Genomic DNA, 25,128 nt, shown 5'->3' on the forward strand with positions numbered 1-25,128 from the left:
TAGCCTGGGGTTCACTTACTCTTTTTGCTGTCACTAAAGCTATTAAAAAGTCTTCTTTGTCAGGTTTCTGAATGAGGCATCCTCCCATGGTTCAAAAGGAGGGCCTCAAAGCCACTTTAACACCACATCTAAATTCCAAGCAACTGAATCTTTTCCTCTTTTACCTCTATTAAAAGATTTAATCAAGTCTGTAATGTCTCAGTTTACCGACAAATCTAATCCTCTATGTCTGAAAACAGAGTTGAGCATAGCTCTATAACCCTTGATCATAGAATCTCTGAGAAAAAGGAGAAAGTCTGCAACTTCTGTCACAGTTGTCTCAGAAGACAAGATACCCTTTTGTTTGCACCATGTGCAGGAGATTGCCCACTTATTTTGGTAGACTACTGCAGAGGATTTACGTCTACATTCTGAAATTGCTCTAGCAGCCTTTCTTGAAAGTCCTTTTGCTCTAAGAAGTCTGTTGAGAGTTTTAATCCTGTCACAGCAAGCGAGGATAGCCCTTCATGAAACCTCTTGAAGTGTAGTTGTCTGAAAAACTTTTTCTTCTGAGGGAGCAATCTTGGGAAGTCCACTATCTGTGCCAACAGATTGGGAAACCACTCTTTTAATGGCTAGAATGGGGATATCAAAATCATGGACACATTCCTGTGTGTTAGCAACTTGTTTAGTACTTCTCTTATTAATCCAAACAGAGGGAAGGCATAAATAATTTGTCCGACCAATCCTGTAACATTGCATCCATAGCTAGTGCTAGCAGATCTGGTACCGGGAGAAGAATGTTGGTAGTCAAGAATTTCTTTGTGTTGCAAAAAGATCGATCATAGGTTTTCCCCATAACTTCCAGAGGGCCCCGCATACCTCCTGATCTAGAGTCCACTCCGTGGTGATCTCTTGATTCCGTCTGCTCAACTGATCCGCGAGGACGTTGAATTTCCCTGGCATAAATCTTGTGACTGTTGTCGTCCAATTCTCCTTGGACCACAGCAGGAGATCCCTTGCTGCTTTGCACAGTGAAAAGGAGTGAGTTCCCGATTGTCTGCTGATGTAAGCTAGTGCCGTCATGTTGTCAGTGCACACTGCTATTGTTCTGTTGTATACCTCTGATACAAAGCTCCTGAGACCTAAGTGAATAGCTTTTAACTCTCACATTTATGTGCATATCCTTTTCCTCCTGAGACCACACTCCTGACACTTCCTTGCTCTAGTAGGGCTCTCCAACCTACATCCGATGCGTCGGCATAGAAGTTCAGGTCAGGGTTCTGTGGGTGAAGACTTTCCTTTCTGAAGTCTTCCTTCTGATTTCCACCACAGCAGATGACTTTTTATCTCGTGTTATTGGAAACAAATGAGTCGGGCTGACTTTTTCTGTCCCAGCTGGGCCTGAGATAGAACTGAAAAACTCTTATGTGAAGTTTCCCTAATGACAAGAACTGCTCTATCGAGGCCAAAGTCCCGATCAAGCTCATCCACTTGTTGGCCGAGTACCTAAGTAAAATTTAGTGTCCTTTTTAAGTCCTCCGTGCCTTGCTCCTTTGACTGAGAACGAAGAAGCCAGTTGTCCAGATACAGAGCTAACCTTATTCTTTCTAAATGCAGCCATTCTGCTAGAGGAGCAAGAACCCTTGTGAACACTTGTGGGGCCATCGACAGACCGAAACAGAGTGCCCTGAACTGATACACTTGATCTTGGAATGCAAATCTGAGATATTTCCTTGATTTTGGATGCACTGGGATGTGGAAGTATGCATCCCTCATGTCTATAAAGACCATCCAATCTCCTTGGCGCATGGCTGATAGAATGGAGTGGCTTGTCTCCATGCGAAATTTTGTCTTTTGAACGAAGACATTCAGGGCACTCACATCTAAAACTGGTCTCTAACCTCCTGTCGACTTTGGCACTAGAAACAGCTGATTGTAAAATCTCTCTGAACTCTTGTCTTTGACTAACTCTATTGCTCTCTTCTCAAGGAGGGAATCAACTTCTTTTGCAAGAGCTGAAAACTACTTTGAGCCTACTGAGTGGGCAGTCAAGATAATAGGCTTCTTGATTAAGGGGGGCTTTTCTAGAAACTGAATTGAATACCCAAATCTTAGTACTTCCATTACCCATGACTCTGCACCTTTCTTGCTCCATCTTTCCCAAAATTGTTGGAGTCTTGCTCCTACTGGTGCACGGGAGAGATCGCTTTCACTTTTTGGGAGCCGATCTCGTAGAGATTTTCCTACTAGCTCAAGAGCCAAAGCGGACGTTTGATCTCGTTTTGGGGTTTGATCTCAGTCTACAGACACGAAAAGGAAAGGACTGCAAAGGGGAAGCTACCTTCACGCTTGATGGAGTAGCTTCTTTCAGCCGTCTCATGGAATGGGCTAACAAATCTTGTGTTGATTTCTTCTCAAGACCCGACGCTATATCATTAATCAAAGATGGAGGAAAGCGGGAACCCTTTACTAAAGGTGAGAATAAAAGAGTGGACTTCTGAACCATGGTGACTCCTTTAGTGGTAAAGGAACACCAAAGCTCCCTCTTTTTCAACACTCCCATGGCATAAAGGGAGGCTATTTCTCTTAAAGCATCCCTTACTCCCTTGTCTGCACAAAACAGGATATCAAGCAGATCCAATCCTATGTCTGAAGGGAAGTCAGGGTAATCTTGAATCTTTTTTGCCAGGGCTCCTACAGACCAATCCAAAAAGCTGATAACCTATAAAATCTTGAAGGTATTCTTCAAAAAATGATCTAGTTCTGCTGAGAACATTATCTTGGCAGCAGAAAATGCTGACCTTCGGGCCAAATCTATAAGGCTAGAGAAGTCCCCTTGAGAGGAGGCAGAGACTCCCAAGGAAGGAGCTTCTCCAGTCACATAGTATGCATACCTTCTAATTAGAAGGTGCGAAGGCAGATAGCTAAAGCAAGCCTTCCCTTTCTCTCTCTTGTCTGGAAGCCACAAGTCCACTTCCTTAAGGGCTTTCTTTGCAGAGGTTGCCAAAACCATCTTCGGCAGCTTTGTTGCTTCCTGTACCACACTTAACTGAAGCATTGTAGTTGGAGAAGCAGGAGCTGCTGGAAAGAAAAAGGTAAGATAATTACGCAACAAAACGTTCAGTAGTGCTGCGTAAGCTGAAGACGACGAAGCCTCTTCTGGTGCATTGATTTCTTCCTCCTCTACTGACGACACTGGAGAAAGGAGAGGATCGCAATTTGTTTTCGGTGCATAAGGCTTCTTTAAGTAGCCTAAAATGTCATCCAACTTCTGTTGGACAGGATCTCTAGACTGTCCTGGTCTCGCTGGATGTTGCTGAGGTGCTGAATACGCTGAAAAATCCTTTTCTTGCGCTGAACTCGCTGAAGAAGCAAATTATCGACTGGGAGCCTTCCCTGTCTGTCGCCCAGGAACTGGCTGTTCCACTAATACTGAGCGAACATTGTTCACTGGGTGTTCCACTGGGCGATCGACTATTTCCGAGAGCTTGGAAGATGCTGGGCATTTTGGCGCCGACTGGCGCTCGTTGGTGACAATGTTTGGGTACCAAGTTGCGCGCAAGAGACAACTGGCACGCTTTTGGGCCAGCTGCACTTCTAGGCGCAGGCGTGCTCTCTCGGCTCTTAACTGACAATGAGCTCTCAGGAGAAAACCTCTCTGGGCTGTCCCAAAAGCTGCATGAAGGAACGGCTTCTCCAGACTTCTTACATGGAACCGCTGGTGCTACTGAAGCGTCGGCTGCAGATCTTTTCAGTGGTCTGGAAGAATTACTATACCACCATCGGCACCTCTTTTCCGGACTGGAAGCCTTGTAACTCAAGGAAAGACGGTGCACTTCCACAAAAACGCCTTTCCAGTGGCTGTCTGCTATCTTCATCTGGGATTTAGCGACAGATGAGACTGAAGGGCCGACCCTACTGATCTCCCTTGGGTTTCTGGTATGACTTTTCCCTGGTGATTTTACCAGGGAGTATGTCAGTGACTTTTGCCTAGGAGAATCAGCAGAAAAGACAGCCAGCTCCTCCACTTGCACTTCACTTACAACACTTTGTGCTCCATGAGAGCTTTCACTGAATGACCTAATTGAGTCACTGTATTAAATAGTATTACGAACTTACTGTCGAATTTACTTTCTAATGCAATAATGGTGTTGAGGTTAAGAACCTGGGAGTTGGGATCAGGATTAGGAGGAATAGTAGAAGGGCTGGGCATGGGAGAAACAGCGTGGACAGAAACAATCAGAACATCTAACTCTAAACTAGAGTCTTCCAATGTTTTTCATCCTATCCTTCACACTCCACGCAAGTATTGTCAATTAAGCAGTTTTGCCCTTTACAATTCACACAAATTGTATAAGTGTCATATTTTGCCGACATTAATCTTGTCCTGCAGCCCTTGCTGCAATAACGAGTGCTCAGATACACTAGTGTCAGACATCGTCGGTTACAAGTCAAGTCAACTTCAGTAATTTAACTGGCTAATTATCTAATAAAAACACAAATCAAAACAAATGCCGAATGGCTACAAAAAAAAAAAAAAAAAAAAAAAAAAAAAAAAAAAAAAAAAAAAAAAAAAAAAAAGAAGAAGAAGAAGAAGAAGAAGAAGAAGAAGAAGAAGAAGAAGAAGAAGAAGAAGAAGAAGAAGAAGAAGAAGAAGAAGAAGAAGAGAGAGAGCACTTCACCAATTACAGAAGAAAGAAAAAGAATTCAAATTCCGAACCAGCTGCTGACCCACAACCTTGTCATAAGCTAGCAGAAACAAATTGAAGAACCTGGCTCAGTTGTTCCTCTTCTTCCTGAAAGTGGGCGGGACTAGTTACCTATAGCCAATACAAAGAATTGCTAGTGCGAATTCCGAATATTAACTGCCGGTGCTAGAAATTGTTAGCTATGTAATTACAGTGGGGCATCGCTTAATAGCGGATCAGTAATCCCGGATTCAGTTAATCACGGGTTTTTTCTCGGACCGCTTCTCATGCTACATCGCTGGTATGAATCGCTGCATCGCAGGTTTGTTGTGTTGCATATGCGATGTTTTTCTGTAGGCTAAGCCTCGGCCACAGTCCGATAACTACCAACATACATTAAAAGACTCATATTATGATATTAATTGAAAATAAAGGTAATAAAACCATTCCCACCTTATATATTTTTGTCCCATCTTCGTAATAAATAGCCTATTCAAGGTTTATGTACGATGTTCATTAGTAGGCTAAGCCTATTTGCAGTGTGATAACCACCAACAAACACAAACAGATTCACATTATGATATTAACTGACAATAAAGGTAATAAAACCATTCTCACCTTATATATTATAGGCATATCTTCATAAATAAATAGCCTATTCAAAGAATAACTCCACATCACTGCACTCAACTTATGCGTCTGGTGGCTAGCCACAAAATGTAAACACATATGACGTACGAAAATGGAGTATGTATACGGTTGCAATCGAAGCGACATTTGTTCGATAACCTTTTAGAAATTTTAATAGTAGTAGTGTAATTACAGTAGTAATAACATTAAGGCTAAAATTAATTCCAACTTCATTATTATTTTGGTAGTACATATACGTATATAACTTCTCCGAACAATAAAGTCATACAAACGATATTTGTCACAGATTATCGTAAGTATTGCTGTTTGCTATTGGCAACGAAGCGTAAACAAAATACGTAAGCAAAAATTTTTACCCTGGTCAATCTTTTTCTTAGGCAGAAAATATTAAGGTCCTGACACACACGTACACTGGGTAATTCTTACCTGATCATGTTGCTCCAATACCAGCACCTTCTTTCCAGCTTTGGATAATAAAGCAGCTGTTGAGAGACCTCCAATCCCACTGCCTATCACAATTGCATCTAATCCATCTGGTATTTTATCTTTGCTGAACCCTGAAATATTAAAAAAGCAAACAAATAAAGAAAACATTTACAAGTTAAATACTTAACGGGGGTAATTTTCTAAATAATACAAATTTTCATAATAAAATCTATTATTTGGATACTTACCTACTGTTAAATTTAGCTATAGTATCTCATCCCTGATTAGGCGAGTCGGCATTCAAACAAAAAAATCGAATGGCTGCCCGGATGACTCTAGTTTACCTGTTCTCCACCAGGTGTTTTGAACGTTTTAGCTCTTGTCAGAATTCTCCTTGACAGCCCACTAAGTTGTAAGGAGGCTGGGTGGGTCTACTTTAACAGTAGGTAAGTATCCAAATAATAAATTTTATCATGAAAATTTATATTATTTGAGATGAATCTTACCTAAAGTTAAATTTAGCCGATTCCCACATTATGAGGATGGTGGGTAGTGCAGCTAGACAAAATTCCACTCAGCCATTCGAGCTAAAGGTTTCTTGTATGAAACTCAAAACATTCTCACTTGATCTGGAATCCTTGGTGGATTTTACTACCACCAGAAGTTGAATTCCATTCGGGGAGCAAAGCTCTCCTACATATGCAGCAAAGAGCAGCCTTGCGGAGAAAACCGCTTCAATTCAGCCAGAATGAAATGCAAGCGGTATGAGGTACCCTTGTGCCTGGGTCCAAAAGCCCTATAAAATGACAGCCACTTAAAATAAATACCTTTACGATACAAAGGTACGCCCCTATACAACATTTGTACCTTCACGCTCCCCAAAATATTAAAACCCAGGATTTAAATAAAAGAGCCTAAAGAATTACTCTTTTTTTCAGTTCAGGAAAAGACTACCCACTACTAGTAGTGGATTAAGGGCTTTACTGTTTTCAAACACAATTTTGTATACTTAAGGTTGTGATCAGGTAAAAATCGGATTGTACTTCCACTGTGCCACATGAATCCTATTCTGGAGCAACAAATTGACTTAACACTAAATGAAGTTGCAACTGCTGATCACATTATGCATGTTTACCTTAAATAAAAATAGAAGATATGGAGCTAGTTTTCATGCACTAGCCTATCCAGTACATCAAAGAGGACCTTGTGTTCCTTGATAAAGTTTCTAAAAATCACGACACAAAAGATTAACTTTGCCTCTTCCAGGCTTAATCTTCACAAATACATTCTCGGTTTTCTAAAACCACAAAACAAAAAGATAACTTTGCCTTTAAGTTTAACCATTGGCAAAGTCGTTATAAGTTTCTGAAAATCACAACACAAAAGGTTAACTTTGCCTCTTCCAGGCTTAACCTTCACAAATACATTCTAGGTTTTCTAAAACCACAAAACAAAAAGTTAACTTTGCCTTCAAGCTTAACCATTGGCCAAGACAGCTAGGTTTTCTAAAACCACAAAACAAAAGGTTGAATTTTGCCTCTTCCAGGCTTAACCTTTGACAATGACATCTGTTTCTTAAAAACCACAAAACCAGCATTTACCTTTGACAAAGATGTTTAAGGTTTCTAAAAGGATGATAAAAATGTTCTAGGTTTAACCTTTAAATTTAAATCCCCCAACATGATAGAGAAGTTTCCTCTTCCCACTTAGGGGTTACATTGGAATTCTTATAGAACACTGTAAAGCATAGCCTTAACATCACCCTCAGCTCTAAGGCAGAAAGCTAAAATAGCATTCCCTTTACACCAGCTAAAAGAAGGGTGCTGACAGTATATTTACTTATTAACCACTGCTAGTGCCAAATAAAAGGTTTTACAGTAAATTCAGATAGTTTAGACCCGCATCTAAACTCCAGAGAGAGACTGATATAGAGATGAAGGGGCTTCAATCTCAACACCTTACAGCACTGGTCCTCAGCAAGATCTAGAAGTAATTGATGCAATACCGAGGAAAGTACGTATGGAACGATAACTTTGGAAGTAGACAGTGAAAAGTCTTATCTCCTCTAAACAGAAACATTGACATCTACAAGGTTTCAGGAGCTGAAAATTCCTCTATAATGGCACCCTCAGCAATACACAGACCACTGCTCCTGATCCCAGGCCATGGCAGTTTTAAATTAACCCTTAAACGCCGAGCCAGTATTTCCCAAAGTGTCTCCCATATGCCGGCAGCGTTCGCGAGTGAGTGCCGAAGCAGAAAAAGTTTTTTTCAAAAAATCACAGCACACTTAATTTTTAAGATTAAGAGTTCATTTTTGGCTCCTTTTTTTGCCATTGCCTGAAGTTTAGTAAGCAACCATCAGAAATGAAAAAAAATATCATTATCATATATAAATATTGGAATATATGACAGCACGAAAAAAAATTTCATATATAATTGTATACAAATCGTGCTGTGAGCAAAACGGTTGAAGCTAAAGAGTTAATTATTTTTTTGTTGTATTGTACACTAAATTGCAATGATTTTGGTATATAACAAATTGTAAAACAATAAAAGCAACACAGAAAAAATATTATCACAATATGATGCAAGAATTCGTAACGCGCGGACGTAAAAAAAAAAAAAAAAAAAAAAAAAAAAAAAAAAAAGTTTTCAAAAATTCACCATAAATCAAAATACTGTGCTAGAGACTTCCCGTTCGTTGCAAAATGAAGGTAATTGATTGAATATTACTAGACTGTAAGTGTTGTAGCTTACAATTGCAGTTTCCGACCATTTCGGTCACGTTAACGTTGACCAAAGGTCGAATTTTTTTATTTATCGTTATTTATATGAAAATATTTTAAAACTAATAAAAGCTACAACCATGGGTTGTTTTTTGTTGTATTCTACATGAAATTGCACACATTTCCATATATAAAACTTTATGTAACGGCTAATATAAAATGGTGCAAAGATTACGACAATCGGACAAAAAAATTTATGATTTTTTCGGAAGAGTTACCGTGTGGAAATAAGGAACAAGTTTTTTTTCATAAATTCACCATAAATCGAAATATTGTGCTAGACACTTCCGATTTGTTGCAAAATAAAGGTAAGTTATTGAATATTACTGGAATATAATATTTTTAGCTTACAATTGCGTTTTTCGACCATTTCGGTCGAGTCAAAGTTGACCAAAGGTTGAAATTTTGGCCCTTATCGTTATTTATATGAAAATATTTCAAAACTGATAAAAGCTACAACCATGGGTTGTTTTTTGTTGTATTCTACATGAAATTGCGCACATTTCCATATGTAAAACTTTAGGTCAAACAGCTAATATAAAATGGTGTAAACATTACAACAATTGGACGAAAAAATTTCTGATTTTTTCGGCAGTTACCGTGCAAACATAGGAAAAAGTTTTTCTTCTAAAATTCACCATAAATCAAAATATTGTGCTAGAGACTTCTGATTTGTTGCAAAATAAAGGTAAATGATTGAGTATTACTAGAATGTAAGAGTTTTAGCTTACAATTGCAGTTGTCAAAGTTGACCGAAGGTTGAAATTTTGGCACTTATTGTTATTTATATGAAAATATTTCAAAACTGATAAAAGCTACAACCATGGGTTGTTTTTGTTGTATTTTATATGAAATTTCACACATTTTCATGTATAAAACTTTATGTAACGGCTAATATAAAACGGTGCAAACATTACAATTTATGATTTTTTTGGAAGAGTTACCGCGTGGACATAAGGAAAAAGATTTTTTCATAAATTCACCATAAATCAAAATATTGTGCTAGAGACTTCCAATTTGCTGTAAAATGAAGGTAAATGATTGAATATTACTAGAATATAAGAGTTTTAGCTTACAATTGCGTTTTTCGAACATTTCAGTCGAGTCAAAGTTGACTGAAGGTTGAAATTTTGGCACTTATCGTTATTTATATGAAAATACTTCAAAACTGATAAAAGCTACAACCATGGGTTGTTTTTTGTTGTATTCTTATGAAATTGCACACATTTCCATATATAAAACTTTATGTAACGGCTAATATAAAACGGTGTAAACATTACGACAATTGGATGAAAACATTTCTGATTTTTTCGGCAGTTACAGCGCGGACATAGAAAAAAGTTTTTCTTCTAAAATTCACCATTAACCAAAATATTGTGCTTGAGACTTCCCGTTTGTTGCAAAATGAAGGTAAATGATTGAGTACTACTAGAATGTAAGAGTTTTAGCTTACAATTGCGGTTTTCGACCATTTCGATCGAGTGAAAGTTGACCGAAGGTTGATATTTTGGCACTTATCGTTATTTATATGAAAATATTTCAAAACTAATAAAAGCTACAACCATGGGTTGTTTTTAGTTGTATTCTATAAGAAATTGCGCAAATTTCCATATATAAAACTTTACGTAACAGCTAATTTTAAAATGGTGCAAACATTACCACAATCGCATGTATGATTTTTTTCGGAAGAGTTACCGCGCGGACGTAAGGAAAAAGTTTTTTCATAAATTCACCATAAATCGAAATAGTGTGCTATAGACTTCCAATTTGTTGTAAAATGAAGGTAAATGATTGAATATTACTAAAATATAAGAGTTTTAGCTTACAATTGCATTTTTCTACCATTTCGGTCGAGTCAAATTTGACCGAAGGTTGAAATTTTGGCACTTATTGTTATTTATATGAAAATATTTCAAAACTGATAAAAACTACAACCATGGGTTATTTTTAGTTGTATTCTACATGAAATTGCACACATTTTCATATATAAAACTTTATGTAACAGCTAATATAAAATGGTGTAAAAATTATGTCAAAGTGACTAAATAATTTCTGAGATGTGTCGCTGATGCTTTTTATTGCGAGAAGAAAGAAATTCGCGCTTGCGCGCCTGGGTAACGATTGTAAACAAAACAACAGCTTGATCCGTGAACTCCCAGCATCCCTCAAGGTGCGTGATTCAAAAGTTTTTGCCAAGTAGGCCTATAACTATTTTTCCGCGAATTTAAAAAAAAAAAAAATTTGCGTCGACGTTTCGTACATCAATTCAGCACCCAACAGACAATTTTCGTCGATGTTTAATACGTCCAATTGGCGTTCAAGGGTTAAGGACAGATCCTATGATAACTTGAAAATCTTATCATTGGGAGGGGGCATTCTAACATCTCCAAGCAGTTAAGGAGATGCCTAAGTTAATGGAAGAGTATGGAACTATGTAGTAGAGTTTATTTCTTCTCAATGTTAGAATGAGACATCTACCGAGAGCATTGCAAATTCTGATAATCTTTTGCCCTGAGGCTACAAGGGTTCTACAGGAGACACTAAGCAATTCTTGAACTTGAAAGTACTCAAAAGTATTCAGAGTAGATACTAGGGGCAGGCCTATGAGTCTGAATTAGGCCAAATTTAAGGAAACATCCATTGCTCAAGCCTGAGGGCCAACAAAGTAGCAGTAATCATTCAGATGTCCCTGTTCATCTACATGCTAGTAAGTCTAAATGAGTGCTCCTTAAATCCACACTAAGTCCCAAACTTACGGATGTAAAGGCCCTTGTAGGCAGTTGTTCTTCCTGAATCCCCAATTGCTAAAACACTGTCCTTCCACAGAATGAATGATTAAACCAATATGTTGTTTAATTTCACTCAAAGCAGCGAACTTCCCACAAAGACTTTGCTTTCTGACCAGGAATAAACCTGCTAAGCATCCTGATGTCTTTCCACTGCACAGAAATCTAAAAAGTTTTACCAGGTGTAGTGTTGACCATTCTATGTTGCATGAAAGTGTAATGACACTAGTTAAACTGTGTTGCATGACAGAGGGAAAAGACCTAAACCTGGGCTTAGGTTTAAAAACAAAATGGACAATTCTTGGTTACAGAGTCCCTCCTACAGTCCTAGAGCCAAAGTTGGTTCTGGATTACTTACAAATTTACTGAACTTTATTTGTAAGTCTTAATTCTTACGCTGAAACTGTACATTAATTGAGCATGATTATCTGAAAATATCCCTTGAGTCCATGTTTCCTGATGAGGAAATGCCTTACCATATAGGAAGTTCCCTTCTGGCCTAAAATTCTTCAAGCAACACATGCCTATTCCTCTTGACCGACAAGCATGCATAATTAAGTATCATCCCCACATCACTAGATAAGAATGGGGATATAGAGAATTAACAATATAATGCATAGAAATTGGGCCAGAAGAAGCAACAGGTCCTTGGTCTTTGGAATACTATTGACAGAGTTGGCCAACTTGAATCACTGATTCAGTATAAGTGTCTTGCTCCTAAAGTCAGCACCATCCACCAATGGGTAACAGGTCCCTGACATAACTTATAGAGGGCTGCACACTAACCCAAACGAAGTGGACAGAACAGCAATAACTTCTTGTAAAACCATCTTGAAGGAACTTTGCATCACTGTGGATGTATTGGTAAGTGGAATACATTCTACATGTGTACCACAAGTCTGACCGTTCTTTGGAAAGGCACTAAAACCATGCTAGAAAACCAAGAAGTATGTGGGCAGACACTTCCTGTTATGTATTCAGTCTCAAAACGTCCAAGAATATCTCCAATTACTTATGGAGCTCGTCCTAAAGAAAAATTACTCCCTTGGACTATCATTCCCTCTATATATAATCTAATAAAAAGTGACTTATGGGAGATTTCTGCTGAAGACAAAGGAAGCTATAAGAGGGAGATTAAACCAGTGGAGGACAACCAAAAAAGAATCACAACTGCCCTTCACCGTCTCCAACATGTAACATACTGGTCCTAAGTCTCTCCAAGTTAGGAGGTTGCAACTGTCCATATCCCAGAACCTGAGTCTGCACTTATCCCCAAAAGGTATAAAACAAGATAATCCCTTATCGCCTTAAACCAAGCTGCATAATCAGACAGGAAGAGAAAGTGTTCTCACTTCTTCCAAACCGAGCGAGTATAAGCGTGAGGACATTACCCTGCAGCATCAGAAATGAGTTACTTGTTTTCCTCGCTAAAAACTCCCGCTGGCGACAAACCCTAAAGCTGGTTTCACAAACTCGCTGGGTTAGTGCCTCTACCTTTCTAAGCAGTCGCAGAGACTAGACAACATAGCTAAAAGGTAATGACTAAAGCTAGACTGAAAATCCATCAGCATGTCTGTCAGTCTCGAGTTCATTTCCTCATAGGAAAGAGAAAGAAAGTGAACCTCCTACTAAAGATAATTAAAGGACCAATAACGTGTTTGGATACATCAAGAGGCGGCCTTCAGCTCTCCGCAACTTTAAAAGACACAAGACGACAAGCCAAGGCAGACCCAAAGGGAGATTTGTGCGTCCGAGGACGAGTAAAGTTATGAAATGCTCTCTAATTGGAGAAAGCTTTGGTTCTCTTCTCCAATATTTAGAGTGTGCCAAAATACGCTAAGATAATTAAGACATATTCTCTATGCGGCCTCTTTCCTCAACAAAATGAGGATACGGCAAGGCGTATTTTTGCAACAAACAACGACCAGCCTGAATGAGTTCCTCCAACTCCATTCAAACTCTTCTTCCATCAGTAGGCGACAGGAGGAGAAAGCTGCCGACAGGAGGTAAACAAAAGAGCTTAAAGGATTGCTCTATCTCTGCAACCCTTGGCGACAAAAAGCAACACTTGTCGATAAGAGGTGACAGCAGCTGAGTGCTGTATCGCATCCACCACGACTCAATGAGAGGAAGACATTCTTAAGCGACTCAGGACTCGGCCAAGTCCGCATGAGTCAACTGCGTTCAACGAGTCAACAATGTCCACAGTCCGCACGAGTTGACTGAAGAGAAGTGGGAGGAAAGAGAGAGAGGCGACAGAAGTGGGAGGCTGGGAGAAGAGTTACATCAAATCTCCAGACTCGTCCAAAAGCGAACGTACGCACTTGAAAGCGTTCCTATATGAAACTAAGTTAGAAATCTCTGAAGCAAGAATATCTAACTTGGCGAGAACTTCAGATACTACCGACTGTGTAGACTTGAAAGAGAAACATTAATCGAGGCAGTAGTAAGAGATTTACCTATAGCCGAAGAGGAATCAGGCAAAGAACGAACACAAGCATTATGAAGAAAAAGGAATATGCTAGCAGATGAGAATTTAGAATAACCAAAACATGAGAGATAAACAGTCGACTGAATCGACATATCTAAATGTGTAAAACCCACAACAGATACATTATCATCTCAATAAAATGCCTATACCTATATTATATATTATTAAACCTATGCATGCTAACACCTCAAACTAGGTGTTGAAGATGACAGAATGCGCCCATGGAGCGAGCATTAATGCTTACTGAAACGGTCCTTATGCGAACGCTTTAACGGTCGTTTGGCGAACGCTATAAACAAGATTCAGACCATAAAAAGGGAGAAGTAGGTATTGCAGGGCACAGAATCCCTTTGTCCCGAGAACCGACCCGGTTCCCTGGCAGTGGACACTACCAATTGTCGCAGGGCAGTCCTGGGCTCAGGCTACGTACAGACGACGGCACCAACACCTTACTTCTGACAGGGAACACGAAAAAGAGTGCACACTATGGAAGGATCGGAATGTTTCCATCACAAACTCAGTTCAACTTTTATCACAAACTAAAAATAGGTTTATTGTTCTAACTTCTCGTTACTCTTTTCCTGAACTGAATGGGGAGTAGAAGGCAGAGCTGCATAGGAAGTCAATACTAGCCTACTAAAATGCCTAGCCTGAGTAGGGATAGCCTGACAGGTTTAAGTCCTGACCTAACTAATTGCTTTCACAATCTTTTAATTCCTGTCTTCCTATACTGACTATTCGGGGATAAATTTCTCAGAGCAATTCCCTACATTCTTCAAATATGATATTGTTAAGATACAATAAAGTTTGTTCATACTTACCTGGCAGATATATATATAGCTGTATTCTCTGAAGTCCGACAGAATTTCTAAAAAACTTACGACGACACGTAGTGGAGTAGGGTGGTTAGTAACCCATTCCCGCCGCTGGGAGGCGGGTATCAGGAACCATTCCCATTTTCTATCAGATTTCTATCTCCACTGTCTCCTGAGAGGTGGGTGGGTACTTAAAATATATATACTGCCAGGTAAGTATGAACAAACTTTATTGTATCTTAACAATATCATTTTGTTCATGAAACTTACCTGTCAGATATATATAGCTGAATCCCACCTTTGGCGGTGGGAGGAGAGACAGAAAAGGATTTAGGAAAACATATATGTAGATGATTGACATCTTGGTTCCTTACCTGTTAGCATAGCTGACTTCGTGATTACTGTCACCAAGCCTGCATCTGCTTCACTAGAGTTACCAACAAGGTAGAGACCTGTTTAGTTGGTGCGCTCTAGATGATCTGCCAACGGGGATGAGACCACAAGTGGACTAGACCATGACCATACTCAAGAGGACAACGAGGCAAAACCACCACCTAAGTTAGCCTAATCAAATACTCCCATATACCAAAGGCTAAAAGAAGGGAAGACCGCATCGGCGGCCGACCCTACAACCATAAACATTGCGAACATTAAAAACTCACCTACCCTTTTCTATGGGAAAGGATGAGTGCTACCTCCTGCCCCCCAAGATAGTGTCTGCGGCGACGTATGGTCCAAAAGAGTAACAGTTCTCATATGTCGTTCTGACCTCCCGTAAATAGTGCGAGGCGAACACCGAGTTACTTCTCAAAAAGTGGCACTTAAAATATCTTTGAGAGCCATATTTTTCTGAAAGGCTATAGAAGTCGAAATAGCCCTTACTTCATGAGCGTTAACTTTTAAAAGCTTAAAGTCACTATCTTGACAATAAGCGTGCGCCTCCTTAATGGTGTTCCTCAAAAAGAATGCCAGTGCATTCTTAGACATGGGCATATTAGGCCTCTTAACCGAACACCATAAATTCTCTGCAGAACCTCTACATCCTTTGTCCTACGAAGATATCTTTAAGAGCCCTAACAGGACACAGGACTCTTTCTGGCTCTTGACCAATGATTTCTGCCATACCTTTTGTTATTTCGAACGTCCTAGGCCAAGGGTTGGAAGGGTTCTCATTCTTAGCCAGGATTTGACATACTCAAAAGAGCAGATTGCATTATGCCCTTTGAAGCGAGTCGGTTTACTAATCGCCTGTACCTCGCTAACCCTCTCGCCGTCGCCAGAGCAGTTAGGAATACAGTCTTCTTCGTCAAATCTCGCAAAGAGGCAGAGTAAATAGGTTCGAAGCGGCTTGACGTTAAAAAAACTTGACCCGAACAGTCCAGATTCCACGAAGGCAACTTAGCCATCGGTACTTTAGTGGTCTCAAAAGATTTCAGTAGATCATGAAGGTCTTTATTATTAGCCAGGTCAAGACCTCTATGTCGAAAAAGAAAACTACAGACAAGACACTTCTGTAGCCTTTAATGGTAGACACTGCGAGCTTTAAATCTCGTCTGAGATAAAGAAGGAAGTCGGCGATCTGGCTTACAGAGGTCGTGGTAGAGGAAACTCCTTTCTTCCTACACCAGCTCCTAAAAGCTGCCCACTTCGACTGGTAAACCGCGATTGACGAAGGTCTTCTCGCGGTGGCGATAGCTTTAGCCACAGGTTTCGAAAAAACCTCTCGCTCTGGCCAACTTCTGGATAGTCTGCAACGCAGTCAGACTCAGAGCGGAGAGGTTTTTGTGGTATCCTCTCGAAGTGGGGTTGTTTGAGTAGATCTCTCCTTAACGGGAGAGATCTCGGAAAATCCACCAGGTAGGACATCACCTCTGTGAACCAGATCGCTGCAGGCCAAAAGGGGGCGATTAACGTCAACCTCGTCCCCTCCGAAGCTGTGAACTTTCTCATCACTTCCCCCAGAATCTTGAAGGGGGGAAATGCGTAGAGGTCTAGGCCCGTCCAATCCCATAACAGGGCGTCTACTGCTACTGCCCCCGGATCGAGAACTGGGGAGCAGTAAAGAGGAAGTCTCGTCGTCCTTGCGGTTGCAAAAACGTCCACCAAGGGGCGTCCCCAAAGACTCCACAGCTCCTGGCATACGTCTTGATTGAGGGTCCACTCTGTCGGCAGCAACTGACCTTGTCGAATGAGGAGATCCGCCCGGGACGTTCTCGACTCCGGCAATGAACCTTGTCAAGATCGTGATCTCTCTTGCCTTCGCCCAAATCAGAATTTCCTTCGCTAGAGCGAACAGGGAGCGAGAGTGAGTTCCTCCTTGCTTCTTCAAGTATGCCAGGGCTGTGGTATTGTCCGAGTTGACTTGAACCACTCGACGGGAGACTTTGTCCTGAAAGAACTGGAGCGCTAATTGAACCGCTGCCAGCTCCTTGAAGTTGATGTGCCAGGCTACCTGTTCCCCTCTCCAGGTGCCTGCCACTTCCTCCCCCCCTAGTGTTGCTCCCCACCCCGTGGATGACGCGTCGGAGAACAACACTAGGTCGGGGGTTCCGAAGCTTGATGGGATATGCCCTCTGAGAGCTTTAACGGATCGAGCCACCATCTTAGATGGCTCTTCACCTCTTCTGAGATGGTTAGGATCATATCGAAGTTGTCTTCTCTGTCCAACTGTCCGACAGGAAGAACTGAAGAGGTAGGAGATGTAGCCTCCCCAGGGAAACAAACTTCTCCAGCGGAGGAAATGGTCCCCAGCAGACTCATCCATTCCCTCACCGAGCATGAATCTTTCCCTAGAAAGGCTGACACTTTCTCTATGCCTTGTTTCTGACGTTCCTGGGACGGAAAAGAAAAAACCCGAAAAGCCACTGAATCCATCTGAATCATCCCCAGATACACGATGGACTGTGTTGGGGTCAGATGTGACTTTTCGAAGTTCACCAAAAGTCCCAGGGACGCAGCTAAAGACAGAGTCGTTTTCAGGTCCTTCAGGCACCTCCGGGTCTGCGAAGAAGCTCGTATGAGCCAGTCGTCCAGGTAGAGCGAGATCCTGATGTTGAAAGATGGAGCCACCTCGCCACATTCTTCATTAAGATGGTGAACACTAATGGGCCGTACTCAGACCGAAACAAAGAGCCCTGAACTGAAACACCTTTCCTTTCAGGACGAACCGAAGGTACTTCATAGACTGGGGGTGTATCGGGGACGTGAAAGTATGCGTCCTGAAGATCGAGTGATACCATCCATCCCCCGGTCTTAAGGCCCCTAGAACTGACTGAGGTGTCCTCCCATCTTGAACTTTTGCTTTTCTATATAGAGGTTTCAGACGACTTACGTCCAGACTGGCCGCCACCCTCCCCGAGTGTTTCGGAACAAGAAAAACAATCTGTTGTAAAATCCTGGCGTAGCCAGGTCTAAGACCTGTTCCACTGCTCGTTTCTCGAGCATCTGCTCGAGCAGATCGAAAAGAATCCTTTGCTTTTCTTGAGGATACGACGGGGACAAGTCCCTGGGAGTGGAAGTCAGAGGGGGAGGCTTTACGAACGGAATCTTGTACCCTTCTCTATGATGTTGAGAGACCAGGTGTCTGCCTCTCTTTCTCTCCAGGCTCCTCCAAACAACTGAAGCCTGGCTCCTACCGGTGACTGAAGGCACGCATTCTCACTTCTTGCCCCTGGACTTAGCCGGGGCTCTACCTCTAGGAAGACCTCTTCCTCGGGATACAGATCTAGCTGAAGATCCTCCACGAAAGGGCTTCTGCTTCTTAAACGACTGAACTCCTGAAGACGTGGAAGGTACAGCAGGACGTCTCGACGACTGCCGTCAAAAGGTTCTTTGAGTAGCTTTCTCCTGCAGACTTACTGCCAGATCCTTACCAAAGGCCTGGGGGAAGAGATGACTCGAGAACGGCGCATACAAAAGTTCTGTCTTTCTGTGCGGGAGAGACAGACTTAGCCGCAAAATTACAATACAGCGATCTCTTCTTCAACACGCCTGCTGAAAAATGAGATGCTAATTCCTCTGAGCCATCCCTGACGGCCTTGGGTCCATGCATGAAAACAAAACACTGGACAGCTCCCCCAAGCTGATCGAATCTGGCTTACGCGACTGGTTGTCTAGTACTCCGAGACACCAGTCTAAGAAGTTAAATACTTCTAAGGATCTAAACAGACCCTTCAACAGATGATCCATCTCTGACGTAGTCCACGACACCTTCGCTGAGGCTAACAGAGCTCTTCTTGAAGGCATATACAACGCTGGCGAAATCTCCCGTGCTGACGTCGGAACCTTCAAAACCTAACTCCTCACCGGTTTCATACCACATCCCTGCCTTACCGCTAAGCCTAGACGGAGGCAGGGCGAAAGTGGTGCTTCCTTTAGCTTTCCTAGTCTCCATCCAAGTGTTAACTTTCCGGAAAGCCCTCTTGGTAGACAAAGACGTTTTCATCTTAACAAACCCTGGTGTCTTCTTAGCTTTCGACGACGAAAACTGCGATGGAGGAGAAGGAGGAGCAGCAGGGGAAGGAAGGTATCTCCAAAAGAATCACGGAGCAGCCGAGCCAAAACTAGATAGTCTGAAGAAGACGACGTCGAGGGTTGTTCTTCATCAACCTCTTCCGAAGAACAGCTCAATTCCCCTTCTTCCTTACCCGAGTTAACCTCCGAAGAAAGAGGAAGAAGACCTTTCACTCCAAGTCTCCTATCAGACCGATGACGAGAAGAAGAGGGTAACGTATCCTTAACAGACTCGTTAGCCGATACAGGAACAGCAATCACAACTTGAGTAGAACGCGAAGTCGAAGGAAGACGTTTAGCGTCATCTAAAGACTCGGGAATAACGTCCGATCGAGAGCGAACTTCCGTACTCGCGTCCAAGACGCTCTTACGACGATGTCTAATAGCGTCCATCGGAGCGTCAAACTAGCGTCCCTCCGCGTCCAACGAAGCGTCCAAAATCAGCGTCCAAGTGAGCGGTCCAACGAAGCGATGAGCGGACCGTCCCTCCTAGCGTCCCTCGAAGCTTCTCTACGATCGTCCCCGCGAAAGATACAGGAATAGACACTTGACGAGCGTCCCGATGAACGTCAACACAAGCATGACGAAGCGGAGCGGTGCGTTCCAAATTCCGTCCGTCAGAAACTAAAGCATCTTCATCAGAAACGTCGATGTCGGAACGCCGAGCGTCCTCACGTCAAGAAGAGAGGGGCAGACTGAAGAAACCTCTCTCTCTCCTGACGTTTACTTCCACCTCTAGACGAACGCTGGGGAGAACGAAGTCTAGACGACGACCGAAATACCATGAAACGGGGACGAAAGACGAGTCAGGCGGAGAAGACTGTCTTGATCTCTTGATCGGAAGTCTATCATCCTTCTTACGGCCAGAAACCGTTTCCTTCTGCTTAAGTAAAGCATCCAGTTGTCGCTGCATAGCAAGGATTACCTCCGTCTGCGAAGGATCTATACGAGGAGAAGAGCCATGCCTGCGAGAAGGTGAGGGGCGAGGGGACGCCTTCTTCCTTCTCCCAGGAACAGCCTTAGCTCTAGAGCGGGACTGGGGCGCTCAAAGACGTCCTCATCGGAAGACGACTTAGTCTTCTTCAGGGGCGGAAAGGACACGCTTTCCGGAGAAGAATGCCAATCCGACAAAGCATGACGTGGAAGCGTCCTGATCTTGAAACGTCCTCTTCAACGGTCGCGAATCCGAACGAGATTCCCACCCCTTGCGCGGGGAGGACGCGTCGGAAGACGAGAAACAATCCTTTAGGACACAGTGCTCGAGCACGCTCCTTAGCAGCCTGGGAAGCGTCGACAGGTACTTGCTGAAGGGACGTCAGATCGGGGGGGTGGGGGATCCCGGTAACCCTCCTTCGGCCTTCGACATGCCCTCTCCCTGGGGGTCCTGGGAGTCCGGCAGAGGTCCCAGCCTAGAGGCGCTATAGGGCCGATCTGACGCCCCCTCCACTTCACTGGGGGCACTATCACTACTTAGCACTTTCCCTGTTTTCAAGGGCTAGAACCTTAGATTCCAGAGTTTTCAAAGAATCTAAAATAAGCGAAAGGGCATTACCCTCCGCAGACACCACTTGAGGGCCGAAGGCAACACTACGGGGTTAGGAGTCACAAAATCTAAAGAAGGGTTAGAAGGGGTTACATTATTACCCTGTCTACTACCCGATTTACTCCTGGAGGAAGACCTCCTGATCCTATCACGCTCATTAATTTAATTAACATAGGATTCATAAGTCTTACCATTGAGCATCATTCAAAACTTTCACACTCCGCTGACAGCGAAAATCCATACCTACACACTTGCCCCCATACAACCTTTACACACTGTTTCGTGTGAGATCCACCAAAGCTTTTGGTAATCACCTGCATTCGTCTTTCATACACACTCTGGCACTAGCCGAACTAGAACCTGATATTTAAGGAAAAAAACCCAAGCCAAAATCAAAAAACAATCCAATCAAAGTCGTATGCCAAGCTATCGATCCAATAACAAATAACCAAAAAGTCAAGAGGATACTCAAGCAAATAAAGTTTCCAAAATCCTGAGGCGGAGGTGCTGTAACAGATGTTTACAAACACCGGCGACAGAAGAAATCTGATAGAAAATGGGAATGGTTCCTGATACCCGCCCCCACCTACCCCCCCAGCAGGCGGCGGGAATGGGTACTAACACCCTACTCCCACTACGTGTGTCGTAAGTTTTTAGAAATTCTGTCGGACTTCAGAGAATACAGCTATATATATATCTGACAGTAAGTTTTCATGAACAAACTAGTAGTTCCAAGATCACACTCTATACCCTTGAAATTACAAACCAATGTTGATCAACTTCCAATTTCAACATCCTGGTTACACCAAAAGCATTCCTACATAGCCTGATGTTATTGGTTTTGTTCTGGTGGAAGATATCCAAGGAAAATGAAATTACAATACCGTAAATAGGTGTAAAACAGCCAAACTTCACAGAATACCAACAGTCGCCAAGCCGCAATGGCGGCAAGGAGAATTCTGACAAGAGCTAAAACATTCGAAACACACCTGGTGGAGAACAGGTAAACTAGACAGTCATCCGGGCAGCCATTCGAATTTTTGTTTGAATGCCGACTCGCCTAATCAGCGGGGAGATATAGCTAAATTTAACAGTAGGTAAGATTCATCTCAAATAAAATGAAGTAATTCAATGGTCTCAAGAAATTGTAATTCCATGATGACCTGGGATCATAACGATACAGAGCTCAAGAGATTAAACAACTGCAATTACTACCAACAAACAATCTTACTAAAATTACAAAGGTTCCTATACATATATCTCATCAATGATGTAACACAAAAACAGATATAATTTTCCAGTATGCACTAGACAACAAAGTAAGTTCATAGCAGCACAAACACTCATTTTGATTGCAGAGGTGCTGTACCTCTCTGAATTATAAGAAAACAAATTATACATGAAATAATGAAACCACTACTACAATGATTTAAAACAAATAAAGTAAAGGATTCTAAAGGATTTCTTGGACATACATTATTCTGCACTGTACTACACTCATTCAAACACTGCTTAGCCCCATTCTGAGAGTATCAACTGCATTTACAAAGATAGGGAAAAGGTTTCTCTATAACATGTAGTGTATAAACGTACTATAGTACTCCAATACTTTGGGTTTTCCACTTTCATCATTGTTTAAGTTCACCTGTAGTCATGAAATCATTTGCTTTACTGGTGAAACCATTTTCTTTCTATAGACTTTCAAAACATAACCAAAATCTTCCACTGTAAAAAAAAAAAACACCGGAGGTGTTCTTATTTGTCTCCTTTAAAAATCCAAACCTGCCACATTGCTTTCATCCAAGATTATACCTATATAAAGTTATCTCACATACTACTACTGTGATGACATTCATTAGTTTTTATTTTCTGATGAGAGAGTAACTCATTGGAAAACAAAATTTCAATGCCCTGCTTTTTCTCATGAAATTAATTGTATTATTGCATCTCACTAGTTTATAAAATATAAATACGTAGTCAGATGTTACACACAAGAAGCACACTATTGTTTTACAAAATATGTACAGTAACTGGAAAATAGTAACTGTTGCTAATAAAGGGATTTTGACGAAGGAAAAATCTATTTCTGGGTGATTGGCTCGTGTCGCCCTATGAAAGGATCCTTAATATCATTCTTTCTAGGTAAAATTAATCTAAAATTACCAGAGAAAAACAAAATTAAGAAAATGTCAGTAAAACTGACTCGCTCACTCTTAAAAAGAAGTGTCGGTATGGTAATAGGGGCGAGTGGGAATCATACCACGAGACATTCACCAATTAGAACTTCCAATCAGAATCCCCTTAAGAGAGAGCTGATACCAACGGGCGATGCAGTCGCTACTACTACTACTAGAGGACGCCACGGACAGCAGCGCCCCTAGCGGACATCCTTAATCTAAAAACATCTTGTCCTGCATGGGTGGGGAAAACAATATAGGGTGGGTTTCATAGGGCGACACGAGCCAATCACCCAGAAATAGATTTTTCCTTCGTCAAAATCCCTTTTCTGGGCTCAGCTCGTGTCGGCCTATGAAAGAGTACCAGAGAAACAGACAAGATGGGAAAAAGGGACAAATGAAAAGCAGTTGTAAAATGATGGATATAATATAAGTAAATCAATTACAGCATACAAACTAAGTACTTAAACTAACTTATTCTAAACAGTAATATAACAGAACGTTAGTAATTTAAAGTACTTAAAAAACAGTAATCACAGTAAAATACAATGATGCAGTGTAATATAAACAAAAGGGATTTACTTGAAAATTATTTACAAAATATACAAACACATTGTGTCCTACCTAGCATAAAAATAAGGGTAGGTACACGAAGTCACCATCAGTACAAGTGTGGATGTCCCTAGCAAGAAAATAAGGGACAATCTACTATTATGATTCAGCGGCTAAGGCTAGGATATCCGAGCAGCATGGCGATAGGGTGAGGCATGTTGGATGATGTAGGTAGAAAGGAGACCTGGATCTGTACTACGACTACTATACAGTATCAGGGGAAACAATGTTTCCCGCTGCTACTGCTGAAAATTTTAAAGATTCCAAGGACTTTAGATAATGACGTTTAAAGACTGTCGGGGATTTCCCATCCAGTTACTAATTTTTAAGATCCTCAAAGTTCATATGTTGAAAGTAATTAATTGAGGTGGCTACTCCCCCTGATATCATGTGCTTTTTGGGCGGGAATGAATCAGGATTGGCTTGTTAATGAAGTAAAGGATTTGTTTGCCTAATACTTTACTGACAAAGTACCACCTTTTTCTCTCATGAAGAGAGCACCTGAGGATCTTGATGAAGTACGAGATAGAAAGGCTCTAAGAGTTGATACTGGGCAGAGAGAAGGACCCTGGGGAAGTGGGATAACTTTCCAAGGGCCACCTTGCAAGAGGATCCTCATTCTTTTGGCTAAAAAAGCTACGATCCGGAGCAAGTAGAACTTCTCCTGATGGGAGGAATTCCACATGACCCGCATCCCTGGATAGAGCCGACAGTTCTGAAATTCTAGCTCCTGAAGCTAGGCTTAATAAGAATAATGTCTTTCTCAGGAGCATTATGAATGTACAAGACGAGTTGTCAGTATATGAAGCTAGTTTGAGGACATCATTTAAGAACCATGAAACTGCAGTAGGCCTTTGAGAAGGTCTAAGTCTAGCACAGGCTTTAGGGATAGACGTGAAATAAGATTCAGTCAGATCTATCTGAAAACCTACTTGAAAGATCTTCTTCAAAGCCGATTATGAGTGGTAATAGTGCTAGCTGCTAAACCTTTTTCAAACAAGGGATCTGAAAAAGGATATAGCTAGATTAACTGTCATGGTTGTAGTGTTCTCGAATTCTTTCAGGAAAGATGCTAAATTTTTTTTGAACAGCTGAGTCATATTGTCTAATGGTTGACTCTCTTATCTGATTCTAGGAAGAGAATATTCTGTGGATCAATATTAGCATCTTTATTAGCCGCAAACTTCATGAAGTCCATAAAGTTAGGGTCTGGAGAATTCCTGAGGAAGCGAACACAGTCCTCATTTGTACTGATTGTGATAGCTTGGGATTGGGGATCCGTTGAGGTCGGAGGCCCAATTCCAGAAGAAGAGGATACCAGTTGCTCTTGGGCCAGTCCGGTGCAATCAGAGCTACTATCCCTTTGAAAGACCTTAGTTTGCTTAGGACTTTCAAAAGAAGATTCACTGGAGGAAAAACATAAATTTTTCTCCACAGATTCCAATCCAACGACAGGGCGTCCGTGGCATAAGCCCAGAGGTCCAGGGTTGGGCCACATAGCAAGGGAGCTTGTGGTTCGCTTGTGAGGCAAAGAGATCACTTGGAGACTGGGGACTCTCAGGCTTATCCACTGGAATGACCCGTCGTCTAGAGACCATTCTGATTCCAGAGGAAACTGACGGGACAGAGCGTCTGCTATAACATTTCATTTTTACC

At 41.7% G+C, this 25,128-nt stretch overlaps 1 protein-coding gene across 1 annotated transcript in view; it reads right to left on the reverse strand.

The window, feature by feature from the left end:
* The window catches only part of LOC135217175 (all-trans-retinol 13,14-reductase-like), a 289,079-nt gene that overhangs the window by 149,724 nt on the left and 114,227 nt on the right, over window positions 1–25,128 (reverse strand). Inside the window, 1 exon segment of the mRNA XM_064252897.1 lies at window positions 5,748–5,878. Coding sequence (XP_064108967.1) covers window positions 5,748–5,878 — 131 coding nt within the window.

This window comes from Macrobrachium nipponense, chromosome 7, assembly GCF_015104395.2.
Source record: "Macrobrachium nipponense isolate FS-2020 chromosome 7, ASM1510439v2, whole genome shotgun sequence".
NCBI classification, from domain to species: domain Eukaryota; kingdom Metazoa; phylum Arthropoda; class Malacostraca; order Decapoda; family Palaemonidae; genus Macrobrachium; species Macrobrachium nipponense.